General features: G+C 28.5%; 2 protein-coding genes across 2 annotated transcripts; one reads left to right on the forward strand and one right to left on the reverse strand.

Moving 5' to 3' along the window:
• Positions 1 to 383: 383 nt before the first annotated feature.
• Positions 384 to 8,853, reverse strand: LOC113386718 (melanization protease 1-like). Its single transcript, XM_026624478.1, has 8 exons — positions 8,656 to 8,853; positions 6,191 to 6,372; positions 5,697 to 5,898; positions 3,915 to 4,017; positions 2,735 to 2,934; positions 2,125 to 2,302; positions 628 to 783; positions 384 to 560 (listed from the first exon to the last, which is right to left on the reverse strand). Exons 1-8 carry the CDS (start codon positions 8,717 to 8,719, stop codon positions 497 to 499), a joined length of 1,149 nt encoding a protein of 382 aa, XP_026480263.1. The 5' UTR covers positions 8,720 to 8,853; the 3' UTR covers positions 384 to 496.
• A 6,935-nt stretch (positions 8,854 to 15,788) lies between these two features.
• LOC113384807 (serine/threonine-protein kinase RIO2-like) lies at positions 15,789 to 19,646 on the forward strand. Its single transcript, XM_026622567.1, has 7 exons — positions 15,789 to 15,889; positions 15,964 to 16,105; positions 17,484 to 17,652; positions 17,741 to 17,950; positions 18,195 to 18,386; positions 18,486 to 18,658; positions 18,898 to 19,646. Exons 1-7 carry the CDS (start codon positions 15,824 to 15,826, stop codon positions 19,452 to 19,454), a joined length of 1,509 nt encoding a protein of 502 aa, XP_026478352.1. The 5' UTR covers positions 15,789 to 15,823; the 3' UTR covers positions 19,455 to 19,646.
• The last annotated feature ends 462 nt before the right edge of the window (positions 19,647 to 20,108 follow it).

Raw genomic sequence — 20,108 nt, forward strand, 5'->3', positions numbered from 1 at the left:
ATAAACTTAAACTACGTAGAAAAAACAAATCATTATGAGAATCACTTAAATTTGATAGAGGATAGAGGAATTTTTTTTTTTTAATCCAACTTATTCAATTTACAATATATCTAAGTGGTACAAAAGTGATCCATAAAAATTATAAAAAAATTGAAAGAGGTCGATTTTTCATTGTTGAATTTTGATAAATATTTACAATAATATCATTTGCAACGTTCAACAAATCGTTAATCTGAATATTTGAGGTATAACATTTGTTTATCAAATTTTTACAATTATTGATTTATTTATACCAATAGGACATCATTGTATAAATCAGCCAAAGTAATATAAATTTATCAAACATATCGAACCATATCGACGAGTCAAATTGTTGTCCAAAATTATTGTTTTTCAAAGTCAGTTCGACCCATATTTAAAGTAATTCCCATAATATCAGCGATTCTGAGTATATAAGCATCTTGATTGGTTTTCAACATTTATGAACTTATATTATCTAATATCCAGTCCATGTAATGTCCAACTCTTGTGTAAACTCCTGGAACATTGTCAGCCCACAACTGTAAAGATAAAATATTATGTTTTTAGAAATATTTTTTTGCCAATAATATTTTTATTATCACTTACTTGACTGGTCCAAATGATACTACTCCGTGCTGGATTACTCTAGTTTGACCTCTATAATTTCCTGGTATTTTTAATGGGCCACCTGAATCACCACCACAACTGTCTCTACCACCAGTACCACCAGCGCATAGCTGTTTTGATATTATGGTAGCTCTTCTAAAATGAAAAACGAAATTCAGTTAGTCAATGGTCATTTGCTTAGAATTTTTCATAATTCTCCTAAATTATTTCCTGTAAGTCTATATAAAAAAAATTCTATATGTTTTCACTTTATCCCTGCAAATATGCTATCATTTTAATCAAATAAATTATTATTCATGTTGCTGATTTTAATCAAAACAGAATTTGATTTCAGACACTACAAAATTTCAAAAAAGCGTTAACCTTGAGATTATTATGTAAAATATAAATTAGTGTCTGTCTATAACGACGCAGATCAATTTTTAATTATATTAAATTTAAATAAGAATTATTCAAAATTATTCAATTTGATATAATGTGTTCCTAAAAACTAATTATATGTTGTAATTTAAAACGTGACGCACATTGTGATGATATTCGTGCTTCCTTCTGAACATATTTATAAACGATTTTTATTGCTGAAAAATGATGAAATGTTGCATATCATTCAAAGATTCAAGGTAATTATATATATATATATATATATATATATATATATATATATAATATATACATATATCTATCTAAAAACTGGATTATGCACGGTGATATCTATAACTTTTTAACTAGATTTATATTTTGTCAAAATTATACTTAATTTGATCATAGCATTTTATAATATATAATTTGTTTTGAATTACTCAAAAAATATTATATTTTTTCACATTAGTCTTGTAGTATTTCTTGGAATATTGGCACATCATAGCGAAGGTAAAAATATATAAGTGCTAATTGATTTTTTAGAAAAACTTCAGAATCGATCCAAGAGTTTTATTTGATATTATTAACTTTCCCTGGGGTAAAGAAAATGTAAATAGTAATAGGAGAAGTAGTAATCTCAAAAAAATCGAAAATGAAAATTTATGCATTTTTTCACGTTTTGGAGGTTTCTGAACATTTTGGTTCTGGATGTATGTTTGTGTATGTGTTGTGAGTGTGTTTGTGTATGTGTATGTTTGAATACAATTTTTCGTCCGCGATTTCGGTCGCACGAATCAACCGATTTGAATGATTCAAAAGTGTTTTGAGCGATAAGATCGTCACTGTATATTTTATGAACAATAAAATATATAGTCATTATAATTATCTATTTGAAAATGTTTAAAACAATTGTTATTAATCATTAATCATTAATCATTTTCATTGATTACTGATTTTTTTCCCTCAAATATTTAATTCTGGTATGGGTAGTTGCAGCAATTTGTGTTAATGCACGATGCCATACACCACTAGAATACTTTGTGTCAGGATCAGAACTCTTTCTATCTACATATATTAACTTTCACTATAAATACTTTTAATAATTGATTTCCTCACCTTCTATAAACAGAATTACACTGCTCGTTATCTACGACTGGGAGTCCAACTTTGAGCAGATCTGGTGACCTGGTGCCCCATTCTGTGTAGCCCCAGCCGGTGACGACGGCGGAGCGCCCGGTGAGGTTCATCGTTTGCAGGGCGTTCGATATGGGCAAACACACTGGACGGACTGATTCTGAAAGGAAAGGAACAGGTTGAGGTAAGATTCAAAAAAAAAAAAATTGAACTATGTTTAGATGCTTATAAATAATGAGCAATTTTAGACAAAAAACGTAAGTGAAAATAAAAAATTTAATGGAATCGTGCCTTAAGCCAAATTACAGGAACTTTTCGTACCGAAAATTTAAATTAAAATATATCTGCGGGAAGTTAATATAGGTGGCATATGAAACCACAATAAAAGTTTTACCGCAATGAATGTTTAGTTAATTTTATGCAAATTAATAAAAATTATATGCCTAAAACACATATAATTTATAAGCCTCTAAAGTATGTATAATTTTATTAATTTGCAAGAATTTCAACTAATCATATACATATACCGTTTCATTTCTTTTATTGCAATTTGGAAATTATCTATTTGGGTTTATTATTATTTTTATTTTACCGGAACTGATATCAGCAGGGCTTGATAGTCGTATCAGCGCAATATCATTATAATTCCTGGATTTCGAATAACCAGGATGGATTATAACTTGCTCAACAGTTCTGTCCTGGACAGGATCAGCGCAAAGTCGTGAACCATCTTCTTGAATTTCACAATCTTCTGCTGTATTTATATTGTGTTCTCCAAGACGGACACCTTCTCTATAAAATAGATAATAGATAAATCGTGTGATTTATAATATACAATTATACTAAAATTAGAGAGATTAAAGAAATTTAATTCGTGAATTCGTATTTGATGAAATCTTATTTCTGCCAAATTGGATTTTTATTTATATCTGTATATTTTAAAATCACTTCCTGCTTTTTTCATTATTTTTATAAATGTCAATAATAATGTATACTATATATAAGTTATTTTTATACGCAATATTTATATTGTCGTTTTGGCCGTTAAAAACCAATGCAAATTTATGGTTTATTTAACGGACGTTGTGCAGATTTTGATGAATAAATATTTATTTTGTCGAGGTAATATTTGCATATGCCATATGAAGCGGTAAATATTTTAGCATTTAGTGCAAGGTAAAGAAAACCTTTATTTTGTTAGGATGCTTGTTTTTATTTGGTTTTGCATTTTGATCAATATTGATTGATTTTCTCATAAAATGATTTTTGAAATAGAAAGATATGAATATATAATAAATTTTAACACATATAATTGTTAAAACTTGGATTTTGTAGGTTTAATTTAGTAGGCACGGTCTGAAACAGATTGGCCGATTTTTATAAAGCTTTAGTTATCACATTAAGTAGAACTTTGATTAACCTAATACGTTTCGAAATCTTTATTATTATTCAATTTACTTTATTTTTTTTATAACGCGAAATAAAAAAATATATATCCCTAAATTTTCACTTCTATTTTGTAAAAGTAAATTTTGTAAAATAATTTTATCAGAGAATAAAGATGTTGGTGAAATAAATTTTTTTCTGCAATTTTTGGTAAACGTTCTATAAATATTTTACTACTTCAATTCTTATACAGATTTTTGCATAAGTTTCAATAAAAAACCATATATATTTCGATTATTTTTGGCAGCAAAACCTTTTCAACAAAAGATTTATAATACTTTTGGATTACAATATAAAAATGATTCGATATTATAATAATTTCTTACAATTTAAATCCTTGGGCTTCAACTAACAGGCAATGCGCAGCCGTTAAAACATATTTATCTGTTATCAGAGAGCCACCGCAACGGAAACTTACATCTCCACTTCCTGAAAAAATAAATGCAAAAAATATTAAATATAATAATAATATTTTAGAGAACTACAGATTTTTGTTATGAATAAACAAGTTTTTTTTCAATAAGGATCCATATAATTATTAACTATACAAACGAAGTTGTGTTTAAAAAATTTTGTTGAAGGAAACCAAAAGTGAATAATACTCAAATTTAAAGTAACTTAACTCTACCCAACATATTGCTTGTTGGTCATAATTCATTATTTAAGTAAATAAAATTTTTTTCTTCTTTTTACAAATATGACTGTTAATCAAGTCTTTTCTTCATTATGTATAGTTTTTGTATTAATTCAAATAATTTGTATGTTTTATTCAGTGAGAAAAAGTCGAAGTGGGAAACGCCACAAAAAAGATTATAACTTTGCTATCAAAGACAAAAATCATTTGATCGCTAAAATTACTATTACAAAATTGAGGTTTATGGTAGGAGGATAAAGATTTAGGACTGTGAAAATTTAAAAAAATATAGAGCGGATAATCTCCATGTTAGTCGATTCTATTAAGTAGTTACTATATTCAAAAATGGAAATATTTACAATAATACTTGTACCAATTATAAACAGAACACTAAAATATCAATTTAATAGATATCATCAATAAGCTCATAAAAACTCATTAAATTCATCTCAAAACAAATTGTGATAGGCCACGACATCAACTTCTAATTATAACTATTTTGCATAGTAAACGCAATAAATTTTTCTATGTATAATATTACTTTACAAGTAAATGACATTTAGTAAATTATTTTTGATAATATTTCCATTAAATATAAAAAACCACAATATTTGTTCATTAGAATCTGCAGAAAAATAAGTCAGGGTCAATTTCCCATATTATCTACACAAATTACGACTCGGTTCAAGGGCGCGACTGCTAGTGATATAATTTGAATGTTATTAAAATAAATACTAAGACAAAAATATTTTTTAAACATTTCATTTCTTAAAAGTGCGTACTTATTACAAAATACTAGTTTCAGATAGTCGAAATGATAGAGGTAGTAGAAAATCAATTTCCTATTTGTGGCAATACACTTCTATAGTAAAAATTTACAATAACTAATTACAAATTAATTAAATTATTTTATTAAATACTTCTATGTATAAGTTTTTAAATAAAATTAGGTTTTAGTAATGAATTGCTTATTAACAACTGCGTTTCTAAATTCTGTTTATTAAAATGGGTATTCTCCATTCTTCGACTTCTAGCTTTACTACAGCTAATTATAAACGATGACAATATTTGTATCAGATAATGAATCGTTTATACTTTGAAAAACCATAGAAATTCCAAGAACAAATTGATCTAACATTATGTATCAATATTTTGTATTTTAACGCTTAGAATTAATTGCAAATGTTATTGGGTTTTCACATACTCGTCATTAGAAAATACGTTTTCAAGCATAGTAAAAGTGATCTTAATCTTGAAATGAACTATAACAAACAGAACACCAATCATTAATATCAACTACAATTTTTTCAATTTTACAATTACTGAATATTAGCATGAATTTTAGGTGTAAATACAAGTTAAATGGCGCTTCCACTTTAAATGACCCTCTATATATTTTTAATAATCCAGTTTTTATTTGTATATTTAGACAAATAAATTTGTTATAAGTTACAAGTTTCTTTTATATACTTACTTGATCGATATGCCAATAAGGCCATCCAAGGGAATTCAAACAATCCCGTTTTATTTCCTCGGACGATTCTGTCCTCCAAAGATGCTCCACATATCCTATGAGGTAACAACCTCAAATTAGGATGTGATGATACATCAGGAATTTCACTATCAGTATTAAGTTCTGATGAAGTCTGTGTTTGCGAAGGGCAGCATACTTTTGGCTATTAGTAATAAAATTATAATTTATTAAAAAAATTATATGTATTTATTATTAAAATTATATGTATCGACTTCTTTCCATAAGCTACGAAATTTTTTTTTCGATTTAAACCTATTTTATATATCAATCTAAAGTTTTTATAAATGTTATGTAAATGCCGTGTAGTAAAGTTTCTTGATTTGCACAGTACTAGTCGCAGTGCTTTGTTTTGTGTAGTCTGGTATTTTATATAGGGTGTCCGGCTGAGTTAGTATAAATGTTCTGTAAATTTTATATTATTTTTAATTTTTTACCCTTGATCCTTCGAATCCACATTGAGATCGTCTCAAAAACGACGATATTTCTGGTGGTATTGGTTTTGGCGCATTCTGCAGCATTTGCACCAGGACTGCACAACTTGCTATATTTATACATGTCCCTCTTTTACTATCGGGCGTCGTACAACTTGTAGAAGCTGTAGGATTTACCCAATCTTCTGAAAATAGAAAGATAATATATTAGGGTGGTCTTTAATATGATACAAAATTGATACAAAAAAATTATCTAGAAATTTTAGCTCTTAATATTAACTCTAAGAAAGTCCGCACTCCAACCAAAGTTTCTTGGTTCTTCTTTCTAAGTATATACTTATTTTGTAATATATATCACATTTTTTGTTGTAAATTTTTTATTTATAATCTAAATGAGCAAATACAATGTTATTTTCAGAATTTTGATTCACTTGTCGCTAAGTTAAAAAACAAATGAATTTTTTCATAGAAACTTTGTTTAAAGTGGGGACTATTTTAGAGATAATATTAAGAGCTAAAACTTTCAGAGAATTGTTTTTTATCAATTTAGAAGCATTTGAGCCCCTGGGAACAAGGAAATTCTAAAACATCCATGTTAAGGAGCGCCCTAATATTCACATATTCAACGAGTTAAATAAATATGAATATTCTTCATTTAACTAATGCGTTTAAAATTTATTTGAAATGAAGCCAACCATGTTTCGATTATATTTTTATAACCGATGTGTTATTAAGGCTAATTGTATATCATTACTATAATGTTATTAAACTCAATAACAAAAATACGCATCAAGCACGTGGCGTATTTATACTGAAATTATTGTTTCCTACAAAATTGTGATGTAGAAAAAGTAAAAAGTACTATTTTGTGTTTGGAGAATTTTAGATTCATAGTTTAACAAAGTCTAAATTTCTGAAAACTTGGAACAATTATTTTATTATATTTGACTGCGGTTCTAGAATATAGATCCAATGTTTAAATGAACAAATTTGATGAAAATTAACTACAATAGCAGCAAAATGGACACAGTTTCACCAAAGCTCTAGGTTGCACTTAAAAACTCATAATTTTCGAACTACATAAAATTTTTTTTAAAAAAAATTTTCGTGATAGTTACGTTCAATACTATTACTCCGTTTCGGTTTGACGTTGAGTTCTGGGATACCTTGTATATATATAACAGGCATCGATCCAGATACAAAAAATTGTCACACACACACACGAACATACATATATATACTCAAAATACTGAAAAAAACACATTATATATACTAGCAAACCCTACGAACTCCGTTTCGCCACCAGATGGTTTCGTGAGAAAGATGAAGAAATTTTTTGTTTGTTTTATATTTGAAAAGGAAAAACTTGATTTTATTACACAACAATAATGAAGTGTTTTTTAGTTGAAGTTCTCTAAGTAAATGAAAGTGAATCCGCAAATTATCCGTTTCATTGAAGTGCTCTTTGGTAAACCACATTTTTTGTTTTTTGGTCTGATGTTAAACATGTGAAAAACAATGATTTTCTAATTAATCTATTTGAAATTTATCCCGCAGGTGAAAAATTCTTGAAAAACAGCAGAAAACACATTTCTACAATGATGAATTAGCTGGAAGTTATACTGAATATAATCAGATGGTTGTTCGTTTAATATGCGTTATTTGTTGTGAGTTAATTTGCTTGGTTGTTACAATATATTGCTCAAAGTCAAATTGGGCCTTCGTACCCCGCCCTATCCTACATTAAAAATTATTATGAAGAACTATTAAAAAGTAAATATTATTATTTTTAATGATTTCATTGACATATACGGCAGTTGACCGCAGTCTTTGTTTCTTTGTACGATAAGTAACATGTTTAACAAGTTAGTGACGCAAATCTCTACTCTATAAATAAAAATACTACTTCCTTTTATTATTTTTTTATATATTATATATAAACATTTATTTTATATATTATATATAAACATTTATTTTATATATTATATGCTAAAAGTTTAAGTAATATATTTTCTGATTGCAATCAGAAGGTAATCAGCAATTGGGTAACTTAAGGTAACAATAATCATACCTTCAAGAAAACCGTTATTTAAAATATTTTTGTATTGATACTATTATATTGGTGCTATTATTTTGATGGTTCTTTGGAAATCAATTATTGAAATCATGTTCAATAAATTTTGGTTTACCACTTGTTTATAAAACGGTTTAGAAACTAAATTTAAAAGCTATTTTGTAACATGAACAAAACAATAAATATATGTTATATTAACAAAATGTTTACCTGATTCTAATGATGAGCAAAAATTTGCATGCAAATTTTTATGAAATATTTATACGATCAAATCTGCATATTCCATTTCCTTAAATAAAAATGTGTAAAATAATTTTTATCCTAAACATACGCGTAATTTAACTTATATTCTCCGATTAGGTTTTTACTAAATATTCAAAATAATTCTACTTACGGGCTAGAATTGAACTTGCAAAACTGGCAGCCACCAATACAAAAAAACTAAGAGATCTGCACATTTTTACTATAAAAATAATATCACTCAATTAAACTACACAAAATTCAACACACAAAAAATCTATGATTTAAGATGAATCGTAGGTGACCTTCGGCGCGTACGAAAATTATCAACACTAATATTATTATTAATAATTTTTTTATATATTTTGTTAATTTTTACTATATTTAAACAGTTTCTTTGAATGATCTGTGGAACTATGTATTATTATCCGTCATAATAATTTATAATATTCGCAGTCACTTTTTTTAAATGAATATTATTTAGCAATGCGACCCGCACTGCGAGTGTTGAATAACTGAAGACGAATTCCACGCGATATAATCTTTATATGAACGCAAATACTTGTTCTACTGGATTCGTCTTTATGATAATTTGTGCACAAGTAATAATATTTGTAATGAAATTGATTTGTTGAGCAAATATTTTAATTGTGGGGGTATTTTTGCTGTGTCGTATATAATCGCCATGGTGGTTTTGGAAAATTTTATGTAAAAAATATTTCTCTATAAATCTATTTTTTTCAGTCTTCAAATCTAATATTCATTTTGTGAGTTATCACACTTGACAACTTTACTATGTTGGAAATAAAATGTTAAACTAAGCTTTTTTGCTTTATGGCTTAATACAAAAACTTCCCGATAGGGTAGGGCGGGGCACAAAAGTTCAATTTGACTTTGAGTAATTATATTGTGACAAAATTAGACCTTTGATCAACGTTTTCTCAAAAGCGCCTGAACCGATTTCAGAAATTTAAAAGCCATTTGATGTATATCAATGAACACTTCGTTTGTCAGTTTTGTGCGAGGATCTGCCGAGCCGTTTCTTTGTATTTTGAAAAAAAGTGTTAAACTTTTCGTTTACATTTAAGCTCGGCTTTAAAATCCAAAACTGATCGAGAAGATACTACTTGGGAATGATACTGATTAGTTTTAGGTGAAAATCTGCCTAGCCGTTTTCTTGTCATCAACTGTTAAAAAAAAATTTAAGCCGATTTTTTTGGAACTTGTTTTGGCGATATATATCATGGTCTTATAGAACTTACTGAAATATTACGGCCTTGCGACAAGTAGTTTAATTTTGAAAATTCATCAAAGTTTGAGAAAATGAGTAGATTTTTTTGACGTTTGTTAAAATTAAAATTAGGCAATTTACTTGGTATAACGATAGAGTACTTCTAATGAACATACTAAACCATTAAAGTCCTACGGAAACTGGTTCTATTATAAAAAGTATTCATTTTTGAAAATTTGCTTTTAGAAAAAACTTCGAGTTAACGTGTTCGTTCGTTTTCAATTATGAGTAATAAATCCACTCGGAATACTTTTAATCACTAATAAATTAATTTATTTTTTATTAAGTCGATTATTTACACATGTCGGGAAGTTCATGTAACTTGTCTCAAGGCAAAATAGCAATACCAATTAGTTTAATTAGTTGCAGCCAATCCCTAGAAGGCATATGTCCTCCAAAAAACATGTTTTGGATCTTTATTACCAAGTAAAAATGGACATATCACTTCTACTTGATGATAGTATCCCAGTCTGTATGAAATTAAGTATTTAACGAAGATTAGTTGCAAATATTTGTACCTCTATATAATTTAATATAACTTATGTTGTTATTGAATCCAACCCAGTCTATAATATTAAAATGTAGTTCATTCTACATTCTTTTTCTGATGCAAGTTGCTTTCAAGCTTTTGGAGAAACATTTATGATGAAGATATCGCCGAAACAATTAAGTTTTTAGGTGATCCTAAATTTCACAGAAACCTATTAAAATCCGTAAACTTACGAAAAATTTTAAATTATCGTGCTATAAAAACATAATTCCTGTAACCACTTTTTGATAATTATCTTATTTTAAATCGAATGGCAATTGGAACTAACGATAAATGTTCCGTGAGTTGTTTTTATGTATTTTCCTTGTAAATTTCTCGAAGACCACAATGGTTTTTTACACTTTATTGTAAGTTCATCTTCTGTTCAACTTTTTGCAGCAATACTGGGAAAAGTTATTTCAATTTGGGAATATATATAATTATCATATATATATATATATATATATATATATATATATATATATATATATATATATATTTGAAGAATAGTTTTATGTTAATCAGAAAATGGAGGATGAATGCAATTACTTTAATTGCAGACATGTCTCGTACTCGTCATCGTTTCACACATTATTATCGTATTACACATGATTATTTTTTAAATCGCATGGATAGTCATAAAGCAATCATTAAAATATTATTTGTTTATTTCTTGCTTGGGATTTACACATAATGACAGTTAAGCGACTTACTTATTCGCGAAAGCTGAGGGCATTTTCCTTGGTTTATTCCCGTTGCAATTCCCACCAGCATTTTGTAAACTAGAGTTGCCCATACTAAAGGTATATAAAATTCGAAACGAAATTGCTAAATGAAATCTTAAAATCATAGTGAGATTTTTTAATAAAATATAGCGATAATTATGTTAATGGTAAAATTTTCTTGATTATTGCTGGTTTGCAGATATTTAATTTTGCAGAACTTTTTTAATTCGTTAGTATTTAAAAATATTATTTTAGATAGTTCTAATTATTCCTGGCACTAGGCTCCTCCTCCAACGTGCTTAAGGAAAAATTGATGAACACTTCCCACTTTTTGTTTTATTTACAAACTAGTGGGGCGCATGGCATCGTGCCTTAAGACAATTTGCTGGAACTTCCCGTACCGAAAATTATTTTTTTTAAAAAAGATTAACATTTTTGAAAAAAAATTACTCTGAAAAAATTAGATTTTTGAGAAACTATAAATTTTTGACAAAAATTTACTTTTTTTTAAAAAAAAAAAACCTTTTTGAAGAAAAATTTATTTTGAAATATTTGGAATTTCTGATCTTTTTTTCAAAGCAATCGTTCTGCTTTAACTGCAAGAGAAAATATCGAAGCGCGTAAGCGCCGCGTTGCCGTCTAACGGATAAACATTGGTACGGAACCCATAGGAATGTGAACAAGATTTATACTTTTTGCTAAAATCTCTATAAAATATCTGATAATTTGATGTGCATATGTCTAATGATCATTTCTGACCAGATGGCATTTTTTTTTACTTTTTTTCACTAAATCTCCGAAACCGCTAGACCTCTTCATGATAATTTGATCAGTTCTTTGATCTTGTTAATACAAGTAAAATGTTTTTTGAATTATTCAAATCGGACGCTCTCTTAAAAACTGAGTTACCGTTTTTGGCACTTTTTGCCCCATATCTTCGGAACGGCTAGTCCTGCCTTCGCCAAAAAGCACATCCCCTAATTAGCACATCTCCTTATAAATACGAATCGAATGTTTTTTGAATTATTCAAATCGCTTCATCCGTGTTCCCGAAATCGTCGACGAAAATTTGTATCCGCACACACGCACACACACACATACATCCATTTTTTCTAAGGTATGCCAAAATATTTAGAAGGTTTTGAAACGTAAAGATATATAAAAATTTTCATTTTCGATTTTTTTGCGATTACTATAACTTGCCCTACGAGAAGTTTAACAAAAGTTAAAATAATCATGTGAATTTTGTTTCAACTAAAGCAAAAACTCGATTTTTTTATTTACTTTATTCTGCTATCTGTTTTTAATACAACATTAAGTAAAGAAGAGTGCTGTTTAGATTAGATTCAGGTAAGAATATAATAGACGAATATTTGTATCCGCATACACACACATACATCCATTTTTTCTAAGGTATGCCAAAATGTTCAAAAACCTTTGAAACGTAAAGATATAATAATTTTTATTTTCGATTATTTTTGCGATTACTATAACTTACCTACGGGAAGTTAAAAATGATTCTGGTTTGAATCCAATGGAAATCTACTACAGATCTTATAAGAACAGTGCCGGAATCTCAAAAGAATCTAGTTAGGATCTGGTTGGGATTGAGTAAGTTTCACGTTAGAATTAATTAGAATCTAGAATCTACTTAAAAGTTAAAAATTATAGCCATCATCAGCTGTCAATGATTTAATTCAATAAGTTTGTATATTATGGCGGGTCGATTTAAAGGTCAAAATAAGATACTTTGCTGAAGAAACCATACCTCTACAATGAATTCTGATGTCCCGTGCATTGACCTAAAAATAAGGGTCAATGCCTCTCAAGGGTAGGGGTGCCAGGGGTTGAACCAGGGGCATGGGTGGATAGGCCTACCAAAGTTAGTGGTGGGTCGTTCTTATATTTGGAAGCAATTAGGGCACTCTAAATGGGTCAAAATGGAATATTTCAAATTTTAACCCTTATTTTTGGGTTAATGCACGGGACATCAGAATTCATTTTAGAGGTGTTTTTTCTCCAGCAAAGTATCTTATTTTGATCTCTAGTATCCGAATATTATATGTGCCTAGACGGCTTTTTTACCCATACAAATCGACCTGCTCTAGTGTATATTGAATTCGAGTTGTTTCTGTGAATTGAGGAAAAGTGAGAGTTTATTTGTATGCATTTTTTTATTTTAAAAGAGAAAATGCTTTACATTAAATCTTAATCCTCAACTAACAGATATGTACTGTAATAAAATTACCTAATTATTACGTGAACTGGGGATTACAAAAATAACCGAAAATCGATATTTGCTTTTCTTATTGTCAACTCTATACAATCGCATTCAGTCATGTTCTCAACATTAATGGAAAGACAGTGATTCCCCACAAGATTGCATCACTTTGTATACACCTGAGTCGAACTTAATTAAAAATGCGAAAATATAAATGAACTTATATTAATAAGCAAAATATGTAACTATTGACACGGAGCAAACTAAACATAACTAATCAATAGATGTGATCTGTTAATAAGTAAAATTTCATTAATAAATATTTACTCGTGTAGACCATGAATTAAAAAACGTTTTGAGATTTTAGGCACAACGTCATATCGAATATTCTTTGGTCCATTTGTTGAGAAAATTTGACTTGTGTTATATCAAATATATAATGAAAATTCATAGTAAAATAGTGAGCGGTATTTTATCGGGTGCGCAACTAAGAAAACTGCCTTTTCTAATTATAAAAATTGCTTTTCCACGAAGAAATTAGAATACAAAATAATTACACAGAGCTGCGATGACTGAATCACTGGGATTTTTTTTTATCAGAATATAAAATTATTTCTTAAAATTTTCTGTATATTATATTTCTGTATATTTTTTACAGTCCCAATTGTTTTAGTTATCAACAATTTTTTTTACCTATATCTTAATTTATATTAATGAACCTAAATTTTTACAACTTTTGCAGATTTTTAAGATGGAGCCTGCTTCAGAGGATTAAAAAATCGATTTTGTTTTTAGCAAAACTGTCTTCCAAAACTAGCCAAGAATATATCCCTAAAATTTCAGAAACAAATTCAAATTATCTTCAGAATTAATGAAGAAGTAGTGAGCAAGCGGTTTTCTCGGTTTTTCATTTTGTCAAATCTTCTAATTGGCGGGAAAGGCAGGGAAAAAATTAAATGTCCTATAGAAACGAGACAAAATTCGTTCTAATCAAGATTAAATTCTAAAGTAGTTGAACCTAAAACCTACTATTAACCCACTTTTTGAACAAACTAAATTGAAATTTTGTATCAAAAAAACATGAATTGTTTTTCAAGTTGCGAAAATATGGTCAATTTTTGTTTTTTCCTATTTTTTTTAGGTTCAACAAGAATCTATACTGTTGAAAATATATACTTGTCTCGAGTTTTTTTTGTTTGGAATAAATATTTTTAATTATTTTTATGCGATATTTTAAAACTTAACTATAGATGCATGGTTAATATTTAAAATATGGCAGATTGGAGTATGAAACTATTGTTTCTTAAAAGTATTTAAACTTTTAGTTTACTTTTTTAAAAAATTCAATATATGTATATTGTACAATTATTTTATTAGAGACAGAAGACCAGAATAAAATCGTTATGCTTTTTTTATTAACCCAAATTACTGATATTATCATTATCTATAACCCATTTAAAGACTTGCCCTAGAAGTAATACAATTTGATTCAAATAATTAAGAATCATGTCACACATTTAATAAAATATTTTTATAAAATTACTATAAATCTAAATTGATATTCATTTTCATAGCTTTATTGTTGTCATATTAAACTATATATTGATAAATATTAACTTTCCGTAGGGTAAATTATAGTAATCGCAAAAAAATCGAAAATGAACATTTTTATATATCTTTGCGTTTCAAAGGTTTTTTAATATAATATTTTGGCATACCTTAGAAAAAATGGATGTGTGTGTTTGCGTGTGCGGATACAAAGATTCGTCGACGATTTCGGGAACATCAATCGATTTGAATAATTCAAAAACCATTCGATTTGTATTGATAAGGTGACGTTCTTATTAATTTTTGGCGAAGGCATTTCTAGCCGTTCCGAAGATACGGGGCAAAAAGTGCCAAAAACGGTAACTCCGTTTTAAGAGAACGGTACATCCAATTTCAATAATTCAAAAAACATTTTACTTGTAATGACAAGATGAAGAAGTGTTCAAATTTTTGGGAAGATAGGTCTAGCGGTTATAGACTCTCAATAAAAATAAGTTAAAAAAATGTCATTTGGCGGTCAAAAATGTTTATAGAGATTTTAATAATGTGTACGCATTTTGTGTAATTTTTTTTTTGGTTTCGTACCAAGATTTTTAATTACGGTACGGGAAGTTCCAGCAATTTGCCTTAAGGCACTATGCCATGCACCCCACCAGTTTAATTTTATAAGAACAGATAGTTGTTACTAACTTGAAAATACACTTACCTTGAGGAAATAGTATCTGGAAACAGCTAAAACTTCGATTTAAAAATAAATAACATAAAATAAAAATTAAATTCATGTTTTAATTACTCAAAAAATATTAAAATGCTGAATTTATTTGTTTAAATCTACTTTAGAAATAGTTAGTGTTGCCATCTAGTTTGCTGTCAAATATCACTTTTCCTTGACACTTCTTTTTGGAGTGCAAAACCACGTGTTTATTAATGTATAAATTATTATTAAACAAGTTTTCCAGAAATATATTGTAGCTCAAACTAAACAGGAATAAAATTGAATAATACACAATGGGAAAACTGAACGTATCAATATTACGTTATTTAGACAAAGAAGACTTTCGCGTTTTGACGGCCGTGAGTGTTCGACTTTCAAATGTCAAAAATTTTAAGGTTAGGTTTTTTACCCAAATTTTTTCAAATGTTTTCAGATTGAGATGGGCATGAAAAATCATGAACTGGTGCCGGGGTCTCTTACAGCTCTGATCGCAAATTTGCGACATGGTGGTGTTCACAAAATTTTAAGAGAACTTTGCAAACATCGGTTGCTGAGCTACGAACGTGGAAAACATTGTTAGTAGATAGTAATAATAATAATATAGTCTACCGTTCAACACTTTTTCATACAGTTTTATGCATATTCCTTTTGAAACTTCTGTTTTCAAATTTCCTTATTCCATGCTTCGGCTTTTAGTATTTTAGTACCAGTATTTTTTCTTCCCATTCTTCTCAGAACTTCTCTATTTCAACTTTCTCTACCTTGTTTGTCCACTTTAGCTTCTTCGTTCCCCTCCAGCACCATATTTCAAACCTATAGATTGTCTCTGTCAGCCTTTCCAAGAGTCCAGGACTCTGATTCATACAGGGCCATGCTCCAGACATTTATTTATTTATTTATTTATTTGATATAATTCATACATACTGTATCTTAGACAATTGTTCTGGTATGAGAGATCACAGCAATTATAACAAAAATAAAATCTAAATTTTATGTAACAGGCTTACATTAACACATTTATATATTTTACTTATTACTATATACACAGAACGCTTGCGTACATACATACATACTTAGGGGCCGTTCAAGTATTACGTAAGCACTATAGAGGGCGGGGGCGTTGTTGATTTGCTTATTTTGGGTTGACATGGGGGGCAGGGGAGTCTGGATGATGATTACGTCATAGGTAGTATTTTCATTTTTTTACATTAATTGCAAAATGTTTACGTAAGCATGGTGGTAGGGGGCAAGAGCTTTGCTTACTTTTGCTGACAAGGGGGATGGGGGGGTAAATAATTGTAATAAATCTGCTTACGTAATACTTGAACGATCCCTTATACTTAATTGTAATTAATATTTTTACAAAACAAAAGTAATATAGTATTTAAAATAAGGAATTTTATATCATTTATTTCATTTATCTCTTAACACTTTATTAGTCTTTTTCGCAAGTCGAGACCCAGATTACTAGTCAGAAGGTTTCTCTTAGTATATACAAAATTTAAATTGAATGCATTAGGTGATCTTGTTTGGTTTAATTTGAATTGTGATTTGTATTTAGCAGAATATCATAGTTTAAATATTTAATCTTTGAAAATAGGTGATGTATCAAGGTATATTGTAATTCAAAAGTATTCAATTATTAAAAAACGGATTAAACTTAATTAACCGCTTAAGTTAGGTACTGTCAATAAATTTATAATCAGTTTTTAGTTTCTTGAGCACTTGAATTACGTTTTTATATAATTTACACTAATATTTCATTACTACTTTTAATACATCATTATTATTCTATACCACAAATCTAATCTTAGATATTTTTTAACAATGCATATAACTTTATTATATAATTTGCAATACACATGTTTAATACATTATGTGTTTTTTGTAATAACTAACAGTATATTTTTATTTTAAATATACAAATTTTGGAATAAACAAGGTTAATTGCAGATGATGGATACAGGCTGACAAATATGGGCTATGATTATCTGGCCTTGAAAGCATTAACTATGAGAAACGTTGTTGAGTCATTTGGAAATCAAATTGGTGTTGGTAAGGAATCGAATATTTATGTTGTAGCAGATGAAGAAGGTGAAGCCTTATGTCTTAAACTCCACAGGTGAATATCATTCATTTAATATGTCAGTATAATCATGAATGGTTTCTAAATAATATAACATTTGTTATTACTTCCTTTTTATAATCAGATTGGGCCGAACATGCTTTCGTAGTGTAAAGTCAAATAGAGATTATCATCAACATAGGCATAGAGCATCTTGGTTATATTTATCAAGGATATCTGCTACTAGAGAATTTGCTTACATGAAGGCTTTATATGATCGTGGGTTTCCTGTGCCTCGGCCTATAGACTGCAATAGGCATTGTGTTGTTATGGAGTTAGTTCATGGAACACCTCTGTAAGATCATATTTATTTATTTTATAGGTTGAAATAAATTTTATAATTGCCTTGGTTATTATATTCTCACAATTTTTATTAATTCAAATAGTTTTTTTGCTATCCTTTTACTACTTGATTTTTAATTAATTTATTTTTATTTTATTATAGTTGTCCTATTTGGTTATTCTTTTAAGTCTGTTAAGATATTTGTTAAGTCTCTTAATTTTAAAAAGTTTTTTAAAAAGATAAATATTTTTTTCAGAACCCAAATTCATGAAGTAGACAATGTTGAATCTCTTTTTGATGAGCTAATGAATTTAATAGTTCGATTTGGTAACTGTGGAGTTATTCATGGAGATTTTAATGAATTCAATATTATGCTATCTGATGATGGACATCCTGTAGTTATTGACTTCCCACAAATGATCTCAACATCTCATCCCAATGCTGAAATGTACATGTTTAAATATTTTGAATAAGTTTGTTATAAAAAAAATAGTAAGATAATTGGATTTTTTTTCTAAATCATTAATTTATAACACATTTCAATCAGGTTCTTCAATCGTGATGTGACATGCATTCAACAATTTTTCCGGAAACGATTTAATTATGAAAGCGATCTCCATCCTACATTTGCTGATTTGGAACGTGATGATAATCTCGATGTTGAAGTAGCTTGTAGTGGCTATACGAAAGATATGGAAAAGGATTTATTATGTGAATTAGGTAAGTTTTATAACTTGAATTCAGTGGTAAAAATAATTTAGTAGTATATCTGAAGAGGAGTAGATAAATATATATATATATATATATATATATATATATATATATAAATTTGATTCATTTGCAATAAGTGGTATGTATCATGCCTATAATTAACAAAATGTGTGACCCCTGCATACATGTATGTAAGTTCATTCAATTTTAGACAGTATATATATAGTGAATGCTAAACATTGTTTTAGGTATGAATAATGATAGTGATTTCGAAGATGTAGATGAGCAAGAAACACCAATTGAAACTTTTGAAGAAAATTCTGCTGGTATTGCTGATTTGAGGCAAGATTTTGAGAAAGCTATTCAACATGATGAAGAACGACACTGTAAAACAAATACTCAACCTGCAAAAGCACATCAATTACCACTTGAACAAGATCAAAATAATGACATTACACAAACTTTAACATCTCTAGAATTGAATTCTGAAAATTGTAATAGTGATAGTCTTGAAAAAGATACAATATCTAAATGTAAGAATTCAGATAAAGAGAGTTTACAACGGCAGTATGAAATGGTTGAACGATTATTTTCTGATGTTCGAAGTGTGAGATCTACCACAACTGCTAGTACCATAGCTCCTGATGTTATCAAAAACAAAGTAAAAAAAGCATTAGATCATAAACAAAAATGTGATGATAGAAAAAGATGTGTTGTTAAAGGTGAAGCATCAGCAGTTACTAGGAGCAGACGTGAGAATAGAGCTAATATTAAAGATTCTACTGGCATATGGGGATGGGAATAATTTTTATTTTGAAATGCCTGTAAATAATGTTTTCTATTCTGTCTAAGATTGTATATTATGTTTATTGTGATCAATAATTAATAACATATTTCTTTATTTTATTGAGCTCTAGTTCTGACAATTTTAGGGTGCATAATTGATTTCTGCCAAATGTATTTTAATACAATTTTAATAATTTTAGAAAAGTGAATATCCAGCTTTTGTCCAAATCAAATAATTACCATTTTTTTATTTTTTAAATGCACATTTGGTTTTAAAATTTTGCATTGTCAGTTGCATATGATCATGTGATTATACACTATAATGCAGTTATTTCGTTAGAAACAGTAATAATATTGTGAGTGATTGTATTTATTATTTATATAAAAAGATAAAAATATACACCACCTTGGGTGCGTTCGACTTGGACGCTTACGCGCTGTGAGCGCTCACGCTTATAAGCACGAATTTTTAGCGTTCGACTTGGCCGATAAGCGCTCAGAATCGATAACTCAAATCCGTTCGTTTTGGAAACTGTGAGCGTCAATAAGCATCAAAATGGCGGCAACTGGCGGTAACGGTAATTGTGTAAATTTTATTACTTTCTGGATCATTCAGCGGGATTATAAAGAATTTAACAATTAATAAATAAATGAAATTTCGTTTGCTTATGCT

The sequence above is a fragment of the Ctenocephalides felis genome, unplaced genomic scaffold, assembly GCF_003426905.1.
Source record: "Ctenocephalides felis isolate EL2017-DRISC unplaced genomic scaffold, ASM342690v1 CF-g0.4_SCAFFOLD_03571, whole genome shotgun sequence".
In the NCBI taxonomy this organism is placed as follows: Eukaryota; Metazoa; Arthropoda; class Insecta; order Siphonaptera; family Pulicidae; genus Ctenocephalides; species Ctenocephalides felis.